Source organism: Metarhizium album, assembly GCF_000804445.1.
Source record: "Metarhizium album ARSEF 1941 chromosome Unknown scaffold_4, whole genome shotgun sequence".
Taxonomy (NCBI): Eukaryota; Fungi; Ascomycota; class Sordariomycetes; order Hypocreales; family Clavicipitaceae; genus Metarhizium; species Metarhizium album.
Window position 1 is genome coordinate 990,819 of NW_024467578.1, and position 13,821 is coordinate 1,004,639.

Here is a 13,821-nt window from a genome sequence, read left to right on the forward strand (position 1 = left end):
AACTGAAAAAGCAAGAGCAGCGGCAACGGCAAGAGCAAGAGCAAGAGCAAAAGCAAGAGCAAAATCAAAAGCAATAGCAATGGCAATGTCCAAGATGAGCGGTTTGGTTTCAAGCAACCAGCCCAAAAGGCTGACGAAGTTCCAGACGTCGGATCAGAACCGACGAAACAATTGGTAAAGAAAGGCCTGGCGCGGGAACTGCCGACGCTAGCTCGTCACAGGGTGTGCACTGTGGGCCCGAGGGGAACTGAGATGAGCACCGGACTGATGTAGGCCGAAATACGGTGTCGAAGAAGCGGGGAACCTGCAATGGAGCGATGTAACTCATGTGCGTGCCGCGTGCTCCACCACCACAGGGCAGATGCACTGTGCAGCACACGACGTAGAGTTGGTCCCCTACAGTGCGGGGAAATCGCACCACGTGATCAGCGTTGCCTCACTAACTGCAACTGTCAACGGCTGTAAATCTGTAATCCAAATCCTCAAAATCGTTGTCGGAGGCTCGGCATTCTGCACGCGTGTCATCATCAATGAGGCAAGAGGCTGGCGTCAATGACACACTGGACCTGGTAATCGGCTTTGTAGAGCATTTGCCATCTTGCGTCTGCGAGCACACGGAAAACCTGCATCCCCTGCAGTAGCCCGCGGAATGACCGACGCTACCGACGCTGAGGAGGCCATCCCCATCGAAGAGCTCACACCCGAGGAAGCAAGCCGCATAATTCACTCTCACCGGAAAGTGCGATATGGCAAGTATCCCCGGTCCCTGACGCGTTTGAGCCGTCCGTTTTGCCCCCCCACCTGCCTTTTTTTTTTTTTTTTGGTTCATGCAGTCACATCGAGTTTCCAACCTCGCACTAATGCATCATCCAGGAACGGCATGTTGGCCATGCCGACAAAGAAAGGTAAAGTGTGACAACAAGCAGCCGTGTGAGAACTGCGTCAAGCGAGAGCATGCTCAGCTGTGCTCGTACAAACCAAACCGCTCTTCCGCCACCAAAAATACTGCTGCGTCTCACCATCTTCACGCCAAGAAGCGTGCTCGCTCATTTTCAGATGGTCAGGACGAAGGCCGGAAATCTGAGCGCGGCGACAGTTGGCCGCGGGCTATAGGTGAGCCGTATCTGCCGCTCAGTCACATGGCTTGTGCCTAATCAAGGTAGCCAGGTGTATCGACAAGCCTTGATGATACAGAGTCGGTGGGAGATCGTTACCTTGGCCAGAATAGCATTCCGGCCTTCCTCCGAGAACAGTCCTCTCCAATTGAGAGGAGTGACAACGTGGATATCCGAGGGGACATGCGCTCTATTCTGGGCCTTGACACTTCCGCCCCCTTCCCTCTCATGTCGTCTCATCATCTGCGCCGACTAGCCCAGGATATCTCAGCCGAGCTTCCGTCCGACCGAGAAGTGATGAAGTAGGCTGATCGAAACACTCGGCAGAACCAATGGCTGACAGACAGCTTCTAGATTGTTCCGCACATACAAGGAAATTCCTCAGCCCTTTTGGGGATTCGTCTGCGACATTGACGATTTTGAATCCAAGCTTATGGTCTACCTTGAGGACCGTTCCCGCAACGCCTCATCCGCCATGAAGTCTTCAAGGCCGGTAGCAGCGTCATGGCTTGCCATCCTATTCGCCGTCCTGGCCGTTGGCTCCCAGTACCACGAAAGCCCGTATCATATTCGCACCCGTAACTCTCAAAGATATATACAGATATCTTTTCATTTTCTTCGACTTGGTAATTTTTTGTTGCGGTATGTTGTTGGCCCACTTGAGGAAGACCCAATAATGCTGAGCATGTCCAGTCCGTCATTTGACTCCATCCAAGCTTTGTTACTCACGAGCTTTGTCCTCTTGAATGACATGAAGGCAGAAGCCTCGTGGGCACTGACCGGCCTCACATGTCGCTTGGCACAGTCGCTAGGACTTCATCGCACCACTAGCTTGGATGGCCGTGACGGCATGCCTTCGGATGCCAAGGCCAAGGAGACGATCCGACGGAAGCTCTGGTGGACATGCGTCTGGCATGATACGTTGACGTCGCTTTCATTTGACAGGTATGAAAAATTCCCGTTTTTTGTCTTCCATGTCGCCGAGCTGACGTCTTTCCGAGATGTCCAATGACAAACTTTCCAAGTTGCGATATTCCTATTAGCTCCGACGCACCACCCAGCAACTTCACATATCTAGAAATGATGTATAAACTCATAGAAACTATTTCACGACGGCTGAATCCCGAAGCCACGGCAACATCATCATACCGGCAAATTGTGGACAATTGCGAGGCGGTAGAGGACCTTCGTCGCCGTTCGCTACCCCATATGCAAGACAAGGAACAGTGCAAGACGGCACTCCACCGTCTCCAATACTATGCAATACGACTACATACCTCATTTGTCATCTCAGTAGCTTGTCGGCCAGCTCTCAAACGAACTTGCGACTTTGATCCCGAGCAAAGGAAGGAGCTGGCGGATAGGTGCAAAGACAACCTCACGCAAACGGTCCGCATGTTTTTGGCCATGCATCAGCTTTCCGTCATTCCCACTCGAACTTGGGCATTTACGTATCACGGGCTATCGTCGGCGCTACTTCTTGGCATTCTGTGCGAAACCAAGGCGGACCCAAAAATCCGCGCGCTTCAAGGGGACCTGATTGATGCCCTTTCAGCGACTGCCGCCAAGGAGGCCAGTTCGCCTGAGCCCCATATCGCGGTGAGCGGCAAAGACATTGAGCTCTCTGGACCCTTGTCGCGAGCCCTCACTGCGCTCAGAAACATATACGAGCACGGAACAGTCACTGGCACCGCGCTCAAGCGCGACGGAGACTCATCCGGCGGTGGGAGCGGTACCAGAACCCCGCTTCCGCCATTCATGCTAGCCGGCAGCAACGGCGCAAGCCTAAATGCCCAGATACGTGCCGCCCAAGCAGCGGGCGATCCTCGCGAGGACGCTGCGCTCGCCATGGCCGAGATGCAGAACGGGGCATCCCTTCCAGACTTTTCAGGGCAAGTTCCAACCCGACGGGGCTCCGACGGGGCTCCGTAGCCGACGTTGCATGTCATGTAACTAACGGCGGTGCAGAATTCCATATTCTCAACCGCTACCGGTGAGTATGAACCTCGAGGGCCTTCCTGGCCTGTCAGTTGACCAGACGCAATATATGGCACCAATGGACGTATTCGACTCCATATTGGGTGGTAGGTAACTCCTATACTTGACCTTCTTCCCAATAATGACAATTCGTAGAATACCCTGATCCGTGGAACTCGGGCGTCGACGCCATGAACTTTGACTTCATGGCTCAGCCACCGCCGGGACAGCCGCAACAGCAATTTTATTTCTAAGTAGTGACTTGAGACTTCGGTAGCGACATGGAGTCGAGGTTGCAATTGGTCTACGGCCTATTCCCTAACTTTGAATGAAACAGTTCCCAGTACGACGGTCTAAATTGTATATTGGGCAGTGTTCTAGCTATAAGAAAGAAACATGTGGATCGAGACATGTGCCATCATATCCAACAGTCGTCAGCGCTCTCTTTGATCTCCAGTGTCTTTACTACTAGGGTATGTAAAGAGTCGGATCGAGGAGGTTACACGCCTGTAGGCGTTAAACACACCCCGGCATTCAAGGCTCATCATCCGACTGTACCGCCATGATCAGTTCCGCTTAACTCACCGCGATCCAATCCAGCATACGTCGTAAAGACATCTATCTAGTTTCCTGGTTTTAATCTTTTTATTTTCTGCCTTTTTTTTTTTTCATGTATAGACTACTCAGTCTACTTCTTGCGTCGGGAAGTACTCGACACAATCTTCTTCTTTAAATTTTTTGGCATCTTTTCCTTCCTTTTTTCGCGCTTCGCTTCCTTGACGGCTTGCTTATGTTGCTACACTACAAGTCAGCACTAGACGACTACAGTACGAGTTGGAAAATTGGCAAGATGGCACACCTTCTTTTCATCCTTGTCCTCGAACTTGCGACCGCGGGGTCTGCCTTTGTCGAATCGACCATCATCGCCGGATTCGCTGTCGGATAGGGAGACACCGGAGCCAGACTCGTCTTCCGAGGTTTCTTCGCCTTCCTCCCCCTCGTCTTTCTTCGGTTGTACAACCTGGTCTGCCAGCAGATTCTTGTACACCAGGTCACCGCCCTCTCCCTGGCTGAGTTTCTGCGCATCCTTCTCAATATTGTACACTTGCTCTAGGGTCTGGGGAATGTACTGGTTGCGGAAAACTTCGTTGTCGACTTCCAACGTGGCGAGGGCGTCTTCGTCCACTGCGAATTCGCGAGACCCGTACAACTTGTCTATTGTTTCAGCTAGACCAGGCTCTTCGACGGGGCCGGCAGTAGAGGTGATGAAGTTAAAGATGGCTCTGTCCGCGAGAGTATCTACGCCCTTGCGCCTGAAGAAGTCGCCCACGTTTTTGATGTCCATCCGCAAAAACTCCAGAGAACGGGGGTGATCGGGTTCCACACTTTGCGATACGTCGATGACGTAGAGGAGGCCATCGTGGTATAGGATATTGTACTCACTGAGATCGGCGTGGACGAGGCGACAAACTTGGTACATTTTCCGCATTACGCCGAGGAGCTGAATATACAGGCGTCTCCACTGCTGGTCGACGTCCTCCCCAGTGAGAGTGGCATCGCGGAGTCGTGGGTACGCCCAGCCCCTGTTGTCCCCCAGGAACCCCATGACGAGAACATGCAGCTTGAGCGTGATGGGTTCCGGGCAAGGAATACCAGCTGTGTGGATTCTCCTCAAGTTTCGAAACTCTTTTTCCGCCCACAGCTTGACCATCTTGCGGCTATTTCCCTTGTCGAAACCACCCTTGAATCTATGTTCTCCTGCAATATACCGCTCTCGGTCCTTGAAGACCAAGATGGCCGTCTTGTATACTTTGATGGCCTTGTGGGCCACGTGGCCGGTCTCGTCGTCGACGAGCATCGCCCCATAGACATTGGCCTCTTTTCCCGTGCTAATCGCACCGTGGACCTCACTGACAAAGCCGCGGTTTATCATCTGCAGCAAGACCATGCGGGTCCGTTGATCAAGCACCTGATCGCTGGTGGCGCGATCGGCCTTGTCCTTGTCCCTGTCCTTGTCATCACCCTGCTTGACAGTGTCTAGGCGTATCTTGGCGGCGTGTTTTGAGAGCGCCGAGACCTGGTCGTCCACACTTGCGAATGTGTTGGCTGTTGGTTTTTGCTGGTTCAATCGCGGGGCAGCAGCAGTTCCGTTGGTGTTATCCTGCAGCTGACGCTGACGGTTGTAATTCTTTGTGAGGTCCCTGGCGTCTCCGCTCCATTCGTCGTCTCCCATGTCATCGTCCTCGAAAATATCGTCAAAGTCGTTGTCCTCGTCTTCGTTGTACTCTTCTGGGTGAGGGGCACCCCGCGGCATGCGTACTTCGGGAGGCACTTGATGGCACGGCTCGACGTAGCCCTGGCTGGCGGTGTAGGTGAAGGGGGGTTCGTGCGGAGCAGCGGGAGAGGCTGTTGAAGTGATTTCTTCTGGCATTTTGTGCTGGGGTGTTTGTGTTGTTTGTTGCAAAGGGAAAGGCGGAAACAATGGAGGATGGGAGGTTTGTGATCAAAGGCCCGACGTTATCTTTCTATCTTATCTAAAAAATTTCGACAACATGGCGGGCGGTATGTATTTCAAGACCCCACCGTAAATACGCCTACTCCGTGGACGGTGACTCATGAATGGGGCACCTGGGTAAGGCTTCGTAGCGCGAGGCGTACAAATCCGAGCGTAGCTCCACTTCTCAGGAACTGTCCAACCCTAACCCCGACTCAAAGAAGTGAGTGGTGGTGCACACCTGGACATCCCCTCGCGTTCGCCGTTGTCTACGACCTCGGCCAAGGCAGGTCGCCGAGCGATGGTCGGGTCATCGGGTGCAACGTCGGGCAGTGATGCTGGCCGGGTAAGGCCGTGGGGGGGCCCAAGCTACCAGTGGCAATTGGTGGAGCACGGCTGCTGCTGCCAGACTGCACAGTGCAGGTTGCTATCTGGCGCTGAGCGGAACCCCACCTGCCAACTCGCCCTTTTCAGACAGTCTGGTATCACGAAACGAACTTGGAGCCGTTGTGATGATGAGCCTTGTGCCCTCATGACTCCTCCTCCTCCATCTATGGACACACGTGCTGCCCATCGTCGACGGCACCGCCAGATAACCCGCCCCGTCAGTGGGAGACGAATCCGCAACTCCCGAGCTCTTCGCTGGCACGGTAAATATCTGAGCAGGACGAAGTCCACACGAGCTTCGAGTCTTCGACATGCGCGATTCTGCACTCCCGGGACAATCATCCATCGGCCGACTTGAGCGTCGTCGTTTCCCTGCAGCTGATGGCTGGACCCGTCTCGTCAGACGTACAGGGAGTCTGACCTTAATCTCCATGTCTTACTATGGCATGCCCTCAATGTGCGCTTGGCCTTGTTTCAGTAGTTCCTGGGATATGCGTCTCATCCGTGTGAGGATTGTTGTTCCAATCCCATTGCATAGCTCACATCCGTCAAAATCCTTCTCATTTGCACCAGGTTATACAACATGCCATGCTGTGAGACATGTGCTTGCCCCCGCGGCGAGACCAACCCGCGACCCTGGGTTCCGAGATGGATATCAGTAGGCAGCGGCCGTCTGTTTTCTTTCCAGCCGACCGAGACGGGGTTGGACCATGTCCGCGGTGTGAAGAGTTCCCAGTATCGATTCGGTGACCAACATTGGCATCTTACGTTGCCGTCTAGCTGCATCTCCACAACCAAAGTGCCAACAACCGTGGATCTCGAATTCCGTCAGCATAATCACCATGAAGGCAACCCTCGCGGCCGTTGTGTTGGCCATTCTGGCAGATGGGGCCGCCGTCGGTGAAAGGACGAACGCTGCGCCACAAGAAGGAGCTCCCAGGACAAACGGCACGTCCTTCAGTCTCAATCAAGTCAGGAATCAGGACTTCCAAGGCCACAACGGAGCCGTGGCCTTTTTGCGCGCTCATTTCAAATATGCCGACAGCTTACCAGATCATCTGTCCAAACTGGTGCAAGACACTCCAGACTTTCGCCTCAAGGCTGGTTGGAGCGGCCAAGGTAAATGATGTTTCAATGTGACGCCGCCGCGAGCCCTTGTTCCTACGGCTAACGAGCATCCTACAAAATAGGAGGGCAGACGGGAAGCGTCCTGGCAAGTCCCTCATTTTTGGTGGACACGGAATACTCAGTCATCGTCAAAATCGGTTCACCTCCGCAGAAAATTCCCATGAACCTGGATACCGGGTCCTCCGACTTGTAAGCACGTCACTCTGTTTTTTCGTCGGCAATCCGTAGCTAATGACCGGTGCCTGACTTAGCTGGGTGTTTTCAACCGAGACAGACAAAGCTTTGGTCAGGGGTCAAGTGCTTTACGACGCCAACAGATCATTTACGAGCCATTTCTTAACCGGACAATCGTGGAAAATCAAGTACGGCGACAACACTACAGCTAGTGGTTATGTGTACACCGACAGGGTGGAGATTGGCGGCACCCATGTAAATGCCCAGGCTGTCCAAGTTGCCGTGAATGTGTCCAAGGCTCTTACGAAGGATGACTTTGTGTGTGGAATATTGGGCATGGCCAACAGTGCTGCCAACACGGTTCGGCCTACGCGTCAGCTAACCTACATTGACAACATCAAGAACGACCTGGCTAGACCGTTATTCACAGCAGACCTGCGAAGTCAAGCCCCCGGCACTTATAACTTTGGTTTTATCGACCACTCTGCGTATATCGACGACATCGCCTATACGCCAATCGAACGTTCGTTTCCCCTGTGGATGATCAAGACTACAGGACACAAGGTCGGCACATATCACGGCAACGAAGCCGTCGAGGCCATTGTGGACACTGGCACCTCTCTTCTACTGCTCCCCGAGTCCGTGGTTTCCAGCTACTATGCGAGGGTTCCTGGATCCAGCGTCGATCCGTTCCTGGGCATGGTCGTCGTCCCCTGCAATGCCAAACTGCCCGACTTCTATCTCAAAATCGGTTCATATCGTGGCAGAGTCCCCGGCAGCTATATGAATTACGGGCCGCTCGACCCCCAGCGCTGCTACGGGGGCCTGCAGTCTTCTCGTGCGTTGCCGTTCTCGGTCATCGGGGACGTCTTTCTCAAGGCTCAGTTCGCCGTGTTTGACTATGGAAATGCACGTGTGGGGTTTGCAAACAAACGTCTCTATGTATAAACGGCATGCTTTGAATTGGGGCGCACGATACACATTTGGAGATTGCTAGTTTGTATGGACAGGTCATTGTTGATAAGAGATGGAGTAGAGGCTGGGAAGACGGACGATTTGGCAATGTTGGAAAGGTCATGCCACCAGTCCCACTGCCGGGGCAACTAATATAAACGCACATATTGGATTCCTAACTGAGAAGAATATCAAGTAATAAACCAAAGTCCAGAAATATTTTCGTATGTAAATAAATATTAGTGTATTAGTACAAGATACATTGCCTCCCCGCTGCGACATTTCACACAATACATGGCAGCATCACAGTGCGTCTCTTTTCTATTTCATGCGACCGCAGAAGAGGCCCTTGGCGCCCAGCAAGCAAGGAGGCAAGAGATTTGTTATTGTCAGGGCTTTTACAATTGCCTGACGCAACATCAGGCCGTGAAAAGGGCGACGGCGCTCGCCTGAAGCCAATAGTTCTGGGACAAGTCCAGACTGGTCAGGGTCGGCGGAAGCAAAACTCACCAAGTCAAGGCAAGGCCAAGGGCGGGTATCTGAATCATCAACCCTTGCCGCACGGCACGGCACGCTAGCGATTGGGAATCCCGGCAGATGGAGGGCAACTGAAACCGGCCCCGGCAAGTAGCTCTGGACCTTTGGAGTTCGATCCAGAAGACGCAACTCTCGGAAGCCAACCTCATGACGCTCAACCGCGTGCATCAACCAGGACACAGCAGCATCGGCCACCATGGACAGCGTGCTCGTCATCGGGGCGGGCGACCTCGGCCTCTGCGTCGTGCAGGCCCTCGCGGCGCATGCCAAGCGACAGGACGTCAGGGCGTCGGTGCCCGTGAGACAGGCGGCGCCGGCCAAGAAGCGCACCGTCGAGAACATCAGGCGCCCCGGCGTGCAGTTTGAGCCGGCCGAGTGAGGCGGTACTTCCCCCGGCAGTACGGGATGCGGTACGACATCATCGGGGAGGGCAGCTCGCAGGACCTGTTTGACGAGCAGCTCCTGGCGCGGCGGATGCTGAGGGCGCAGAGAGGGACGGAGTGGGTGATTGTGTAGACGGGCCCGTTCGTGGCTGAGTATGGCGTCGTCGACTTGAGGCGCCGCGTCGTCCGGGCCCTGGGGAGCTGGGACAACAGCATCACGCTGACGTCGGCGCGGGACATTGGGCGGGTGACGGCCGAGGCGGTGCTCGACCCGAGGGGCGTGCGGAACGAGGTCGTCCTCACGGCTGGCGATGCCGTTCGCACCGGCAGCTGGCGGCGCTGCTCGACGACCACTTTGGCGTCGGCTTCACGAGGGAGCTGTGGGGTTCGGACACGCTCAAGAGGCAGATGGCCGAAGACCCCAACGTCATGGTCAAGTATCGGGACACGTTTGCGCAGGGGAGGGTCGTCGCGTGGGACAAGGACGGCACCTTGAATCATGAGAGGAGGGGTGTCTGGAGAGCACGGATCTCAGGGTTGGTGAGGGATAGCCGTCGACATGGTGCAGCCGGGCACTCTCGTCCTCGTTGTAGGACTTTTGGTGGTTGTTGCGCGCCATGGCTGTGCTCCAGAGCGGCAAAGGAGTTGGACAAAGAGGGAGCTTGGCAAGTCTGGTTGAGGTTGAGGCTGTGCTTGCTTATTCCTGTAACCGAGAGTGTTGTTGATATGCGCCTACCGAGCGGGCAACAAGTGCTCCGGGGCAGGCGCGACTGTCGCTTGCAGTCGACTGCTGCCTGGCGGCCGCCTCAGTGCCTTCAGTGCTTGTCCTGGACTCTTGTTGGCGTGCACGTCCTCTGTGGTTTGTCCTCGGTAGGTGGAACTTGGGGCGTCGACGACCTCGGGAGTCGGTACGGAGTACAACGCGCCCTGGGCATCAAGATCAAGGCCAATGGCGTGTCGTGGCTGACGCCATTCAACGCTCATCCGTCCATCCACCATTGGTTGGCCATGGCCGTTCTGGGGTTGTGGGACGTCCCATGACTCACACGTCACTCGTGCCTCAATGGCGTCGATGGCGTCGAGATCGCTGAGATGCTCGGACAAGGAGCAAGCCCCGAATGACTCCATCGCTAGCCAATCACGGCCGGGTCCGTGAGCCAGGCACCCAACTCGATATAATAAGTCGCCATCGCCACGCCCATCGCAAGTCATCTGCCATCATCCAAGCAAGATCGAGATAACGTACATCCTCCTTCCGCCCCGACATCCTTCTCGACTCTCACAACACCCTGACTCGGCCTCCTCAAGGCGAAACAAACATCTCTGACCCACCTCGGGTACTACCAAGGTCAACGCCCGCCGTTGTCCCGTGGCAGAATGAGTCCTAGTCTCGACAGCCTCCTCGGAGGACATCACGTCCACCTGGCACAGAGGCGGCAGCATCATCGTCGCGGTCTCAGGCCTCAGCATCATTCTCTGAGTCGCCTCGTCCGTGCTGGCGCAAAGCACCTTGTCGAGGGCGGCAAGACCGACGTCTTCCCCGACTGCCACCACGATCACAACCAGCTCGACCAAGCCAGTCTGCGGCCCCATATCCAGCAACATCTACGCCAATACTACTGCTTCAACCTCGCCCAGCAAGCCTGCCGGCGAGACCAGATTCCCAAATGCAACGCCTCGACGCCTCGCAAACTAGATGGCCGGGACGACGGTCGAGACCTTGCCTACAGCGACGTCGTGCTGCCCTCGGATCGGCATCGTCTCCCCCCCAGCCCGACGCTCAAGAGAGAGGACGCATTCCGGGATCCATCTACTTCCAAGATCCACCTTCGCCGCCGCGTCGAACACGCCAGCGAAGACGAGCAGGTCGCTGGCCTCTACGGCATGGGACTGCTGTACGACAATGACGAGCAGGACCCCGGCGGCGGCGACTGCTTGGACCTGAACAGCATCAGGCATGACGAGGCGCTCTACCCCATCCGCCCCGCCAGGCGGACGCGAAAGCAAAAGGTGGCCCACGGTGCGTTTCGAGATGCCGCCTTGCAACTCGACCTCTCCTTTTCCGACCTGGGCGATGACGCCGTCGTCGCCCAGTATCTCACGTCTTTGAATCGACTCGAGGCCGGTGAGGCGATTCAACATGCGCCTCGGGAGCCGGCCGAGTCGCAACCTCGTCTGCGTGTCATTTATGAGCTTTCCACGTCGCAGCCTTCCTTTGATATTGATACTTCGCAACCCCCCGACTTGGTCGTGGACATTCTCTCAGACTATGACTGCTTTTCGGACGGCGAGCTAGACGACACCCCACCCCAGCGAGAGATTCAAGAGAACGCCGACAACCCACCTGCCGAGGCCTGGGTCATACTCGGCGACGACTCATAGCTGGGCGGTTTCTGCTGCAACAGGAGGAGCACATGGTCTACGGAGAGGTTTGTGACGACAGACACGAACCTCTTGGTGCCAGCGACTCGTCTCGGGCTGGTCCCAAAAACCCACTTGAAACCATTTTCGCTTCTCAGCGGATAAATTTTGGCTCTGCACGGAAAGAGCCTGGTGCTCGGTGTTTGATTTTCCATGGGGAGGGAACGCAGCCCTGCCTGGCGGCCGCTCTGGCACCCGGCATCGAGTGCCGGGTGCCGCAGGCGCAAGCGTGTCGTCGGCAGGGTTATTCTTTTCTTGTACACCAGCTTCGGTCTGCATCTGAAAGCGAAGAAGATGTATAGAGTGTGCGGCGCCACGTCGCTTGTTGGTGTTGTTATTCCTGGCAATGCATGTATTTTACTACGCTCCTTAGACTGCCAACGATTATTAATAGAGTGACCGACACATTCGAGACGCGCGAAGCAGTGGTGCTACGTCATCCGCCCAAGCTGAGCGACAACGGCCTCGAATCAAGCCGCGTGCCGGCGTCTTGTTCAGGGCACGCACGCACGCACCTCCCGGACCACGACAAGACGCTGCGACGCATCCGAGTCAGCAAGCAGTGCGTCATTCATTGTCGGGCCAAAAAGGAGCCATGAACCCTGGCGTTTCCGTGGTCATGACTACGGAATGGCCTGGAACGTGCGCGTCCCTCCTCGGGAAACGCTGCCGCCGGTGCGGTGCGGTGCGGTGCGGTGCGGGGACGGCGCGGCGGCCTCCGTCCGATCTTGACCCTTGATCCTTGATCCTGTCCAGACAAAGTGGTGTTGCTGTCGTTGCCGAGGCCCCTGGTCTTGCTGGCGCACGGCGGCTTCATTCATGTTCATTCAGCTGCGTGTCCGTTCTCCCCTCGCCTCGCCTCGCCTCGCAACCACCTTTGCCTCTCGCTCCCTCTGACATGCAACAGCCGTGTTTGAAGCTGCGACACTGCAAGCAGGACCAGTCACCGCCGCACGTGGAACGTCCCGTCTCGTCTCTGGGGGGGTGGGAGCCAATTCGCCGTCGGGGTCGTGCCCCAGACGGACATGGGGAGTCCGAGACCGAGGCAGTTTTGGCAAGTCTGGAAGCAACCCGTCGCAGGCAGGCGAGCGAGCCGCTTGGCCCCTGGCTAGCATTCTTGCCGCAGTACGGAGTACGGTACGGGGTATCGCGACTGATCGACGGATTGGTCTGTTCCAGACCCCGGGCTGCTTGCATCGTCAAAGACTCAAAGCCCGCGGCAGAAGCGACGCCAACATCAAGTCGAAGCAGGACATACAGCCCAGAGCTCTCCGTGGCAGACAAGCCAATGTTCAGAGCAGGCCAACAGCCCTCCTCACGGATTGGATCTCTTCTTCGGTTCCTACCAGTGCTTATCCGGTATTTCGACGCTGTTCACGTCGACGCCGTTCGCTCTCCCTCGGCAGTCTTGACGTCATTTGCGCTCATCTGACGCTTCCTCGTCAAGCCATTGTCTGCGAAGGTCCCGTCCTCAAGTCCGTAGATGCGCCACCACTGGCCAGACTGATCGTGCCACTCGTACCAGAACTGGACCGCGATTGTACTGTCCCCAAAGGCAAATAATTCCTTCCGCAGGCGATATTCCCGCTCCTTCTCCCACTCCCCGGAGAGGAATTCCCGGATGGCGTCACGGCCTTGGAAAAACTGGTCGCGGTTCCGCCAGACCGAGTCGGCCGTGTAAGCCAGCCCGCCGTCATCAGGACCCCTTGGCACGCTTGGTTCTCTGGTGCAGGGTTTCGGGGCGCCAACATGGCCGCCTACCTCGTGTTCCATGCGTCCTGCGCTGCCTTGACCTTGATCCGTGCCGTCTCGGCGGTAAACGGGGGGTACGGCGGTTTTCCCTCTTGACTCATGCTGGCTCGGGCTTGTTCACAGAGAGAGACTGGCGTGATCAAGGGGGAGCAAAACGAAATGAGCGTGCGGAAAGAGGCCGGCTCCAGAGTGGCCGCAGAGGATGTGGCGTGGCGCCGCAGCTCATGGCCCTTGAAGGACGGCCACGCTGCCGCCTTTATTGGCAATGTTCCGCCGGGCTGTGTCCAGAGCACGGCGGCGTGTCGGGGCTCACGACTGTCTCTCAGAGCGGCGTGCTGCAGTCTCCAGTTCGCGTGTTTTCAATGTGTCGCTGAGCCGGGAAAACAATGAAGGGACCGAGTCGGGAGGGGGGGCGTCGCCGGCAAGGGAGACAAGGGCAGGACGAGAGTCGAACGGACACATGTGCCTCACATGGCACCGCATGTGTTACCTCGTACGG

The 13,821-nt window shown here is 56.2% G+C and overlaps 6 protein-coding genes across 6 annotated transcripts; 4 read left to right on the forward strand and 2 right to left on the reverse strand.

Annotated features, from left to right (window-relative positions):
* Window positions 1–649: 649 nt before the first annotated feature.
* On the forward strand, window positions 650–3,346 carry MAM_02578 (uncharacterized protein; the record flags this gene model as incomplete). Its single annotated transcript, XM_040821377.1, has 8 exons — window positions 650–782; window positions 874–1,113; window positions 1,168–1,417; window positions 1,470–1,757; window positions 1,809–2,060; window positions 2,141–3,043; window positions 3,084–3,199; window positions 3,249–3,346. The coding sequence occupies 8 exons, from the start codon at window positions 650–652 to the stop codon at window positions 3,344–3,346; spliced, it is 2,280 nt and encodes a 759-aa protein (XP_040680791.1).
* A 560-nt stretch (window positions 3,347–3,906) lies between these two features.
* On the reverse strand, window positions 3,907–5,523 carry MAM_02579 (serine/threonine-protein kinase RIO1; the record flags this gene model as incomplete). The annotated part of the gene is made up of 1 exon (XM_040821378.1): window positions 3,907–5,523. The coding sequence occupies one exon, from the start codon at window positions 5,521–5,523 to the stop codon at window positions 3,907–3,909; it is 1,617 nt and encodes a 538-aa protein (XP_040680792.1).
* Window positions 5,524–6,815: 1,292 nt separating this feature from the next.
* On the forward strand, window positions 6,816–8,223 carry MAM_02580 (aspartic proteinase; the record flags this gene model as incomplete). Its single annotated transcript, XM_040821379.1, has 3 exons — window positions 6,816–7,092; window positions 7,164–7,290; window positions 7,353–8,223. The coding sequence occupies 3 exons, from the start codon at window positions 6,816–6,818 to the stop codon at window positions 8,221–8,223; spliced, it is 1,275 nt and encodes a 424-aa protein (XP_040680793.1).
* A 739-nt stretch (window positions 8,224–8,962) lies between these two features.
* Window positions 8,963–9,145, forward strand: MAM_02581 (NmrA family protein; the record flags this gene model as incomplete). The annotated part of the gene is made up of 1 exon (XM_040821380.1): window positions 8,963–9,145. One exon carries the CDS (start codon window positions 8,963–8,965, stop codon window positions 9,143–9,145), a length of 183 nt encoding a protein of 60 aa, XP_040680794.1.
* Window positions 9,146–10,526: 1,381 nt separating this feature from the next.
* Window positions 10,527–11,531, forward strand: MAM_02582 (uncharacterized protein; the record flags this gene model as incomplete). The annotated part of the gene is made up of 1 exon (XM_040821381.1): window positions 10,527–11,531. The coding sequence occupies one exon, from the start codon at window positions 10,527–10,529 to the stop codon at window positions 11,529–11,531; it is 1,005 nt and encodes a 334-aa protein (XP_040680795.1).
* Window positions 11,532–12,944: 1,413 nt separating this feature from the next.
* Window positions 12,945–13,423, reverse strand: MAM_02583 (uncharacterized protein; the record flags this gene model as incomplete). The annotated part of the gene is made up of 2 exons (XM_040821382.1): window positions 12,945–13,275; window positions 13,332–13,423. 2 exons carry the CDS (start codon window positions 13,421–13,423, stop codon window positions 12,945–12,947), a joined length of 423 nt encoding a protein of 140 aa, XP_040680796.1.
* Window positions 13,424–13,821: the final 398 nt, after the last annotated feature.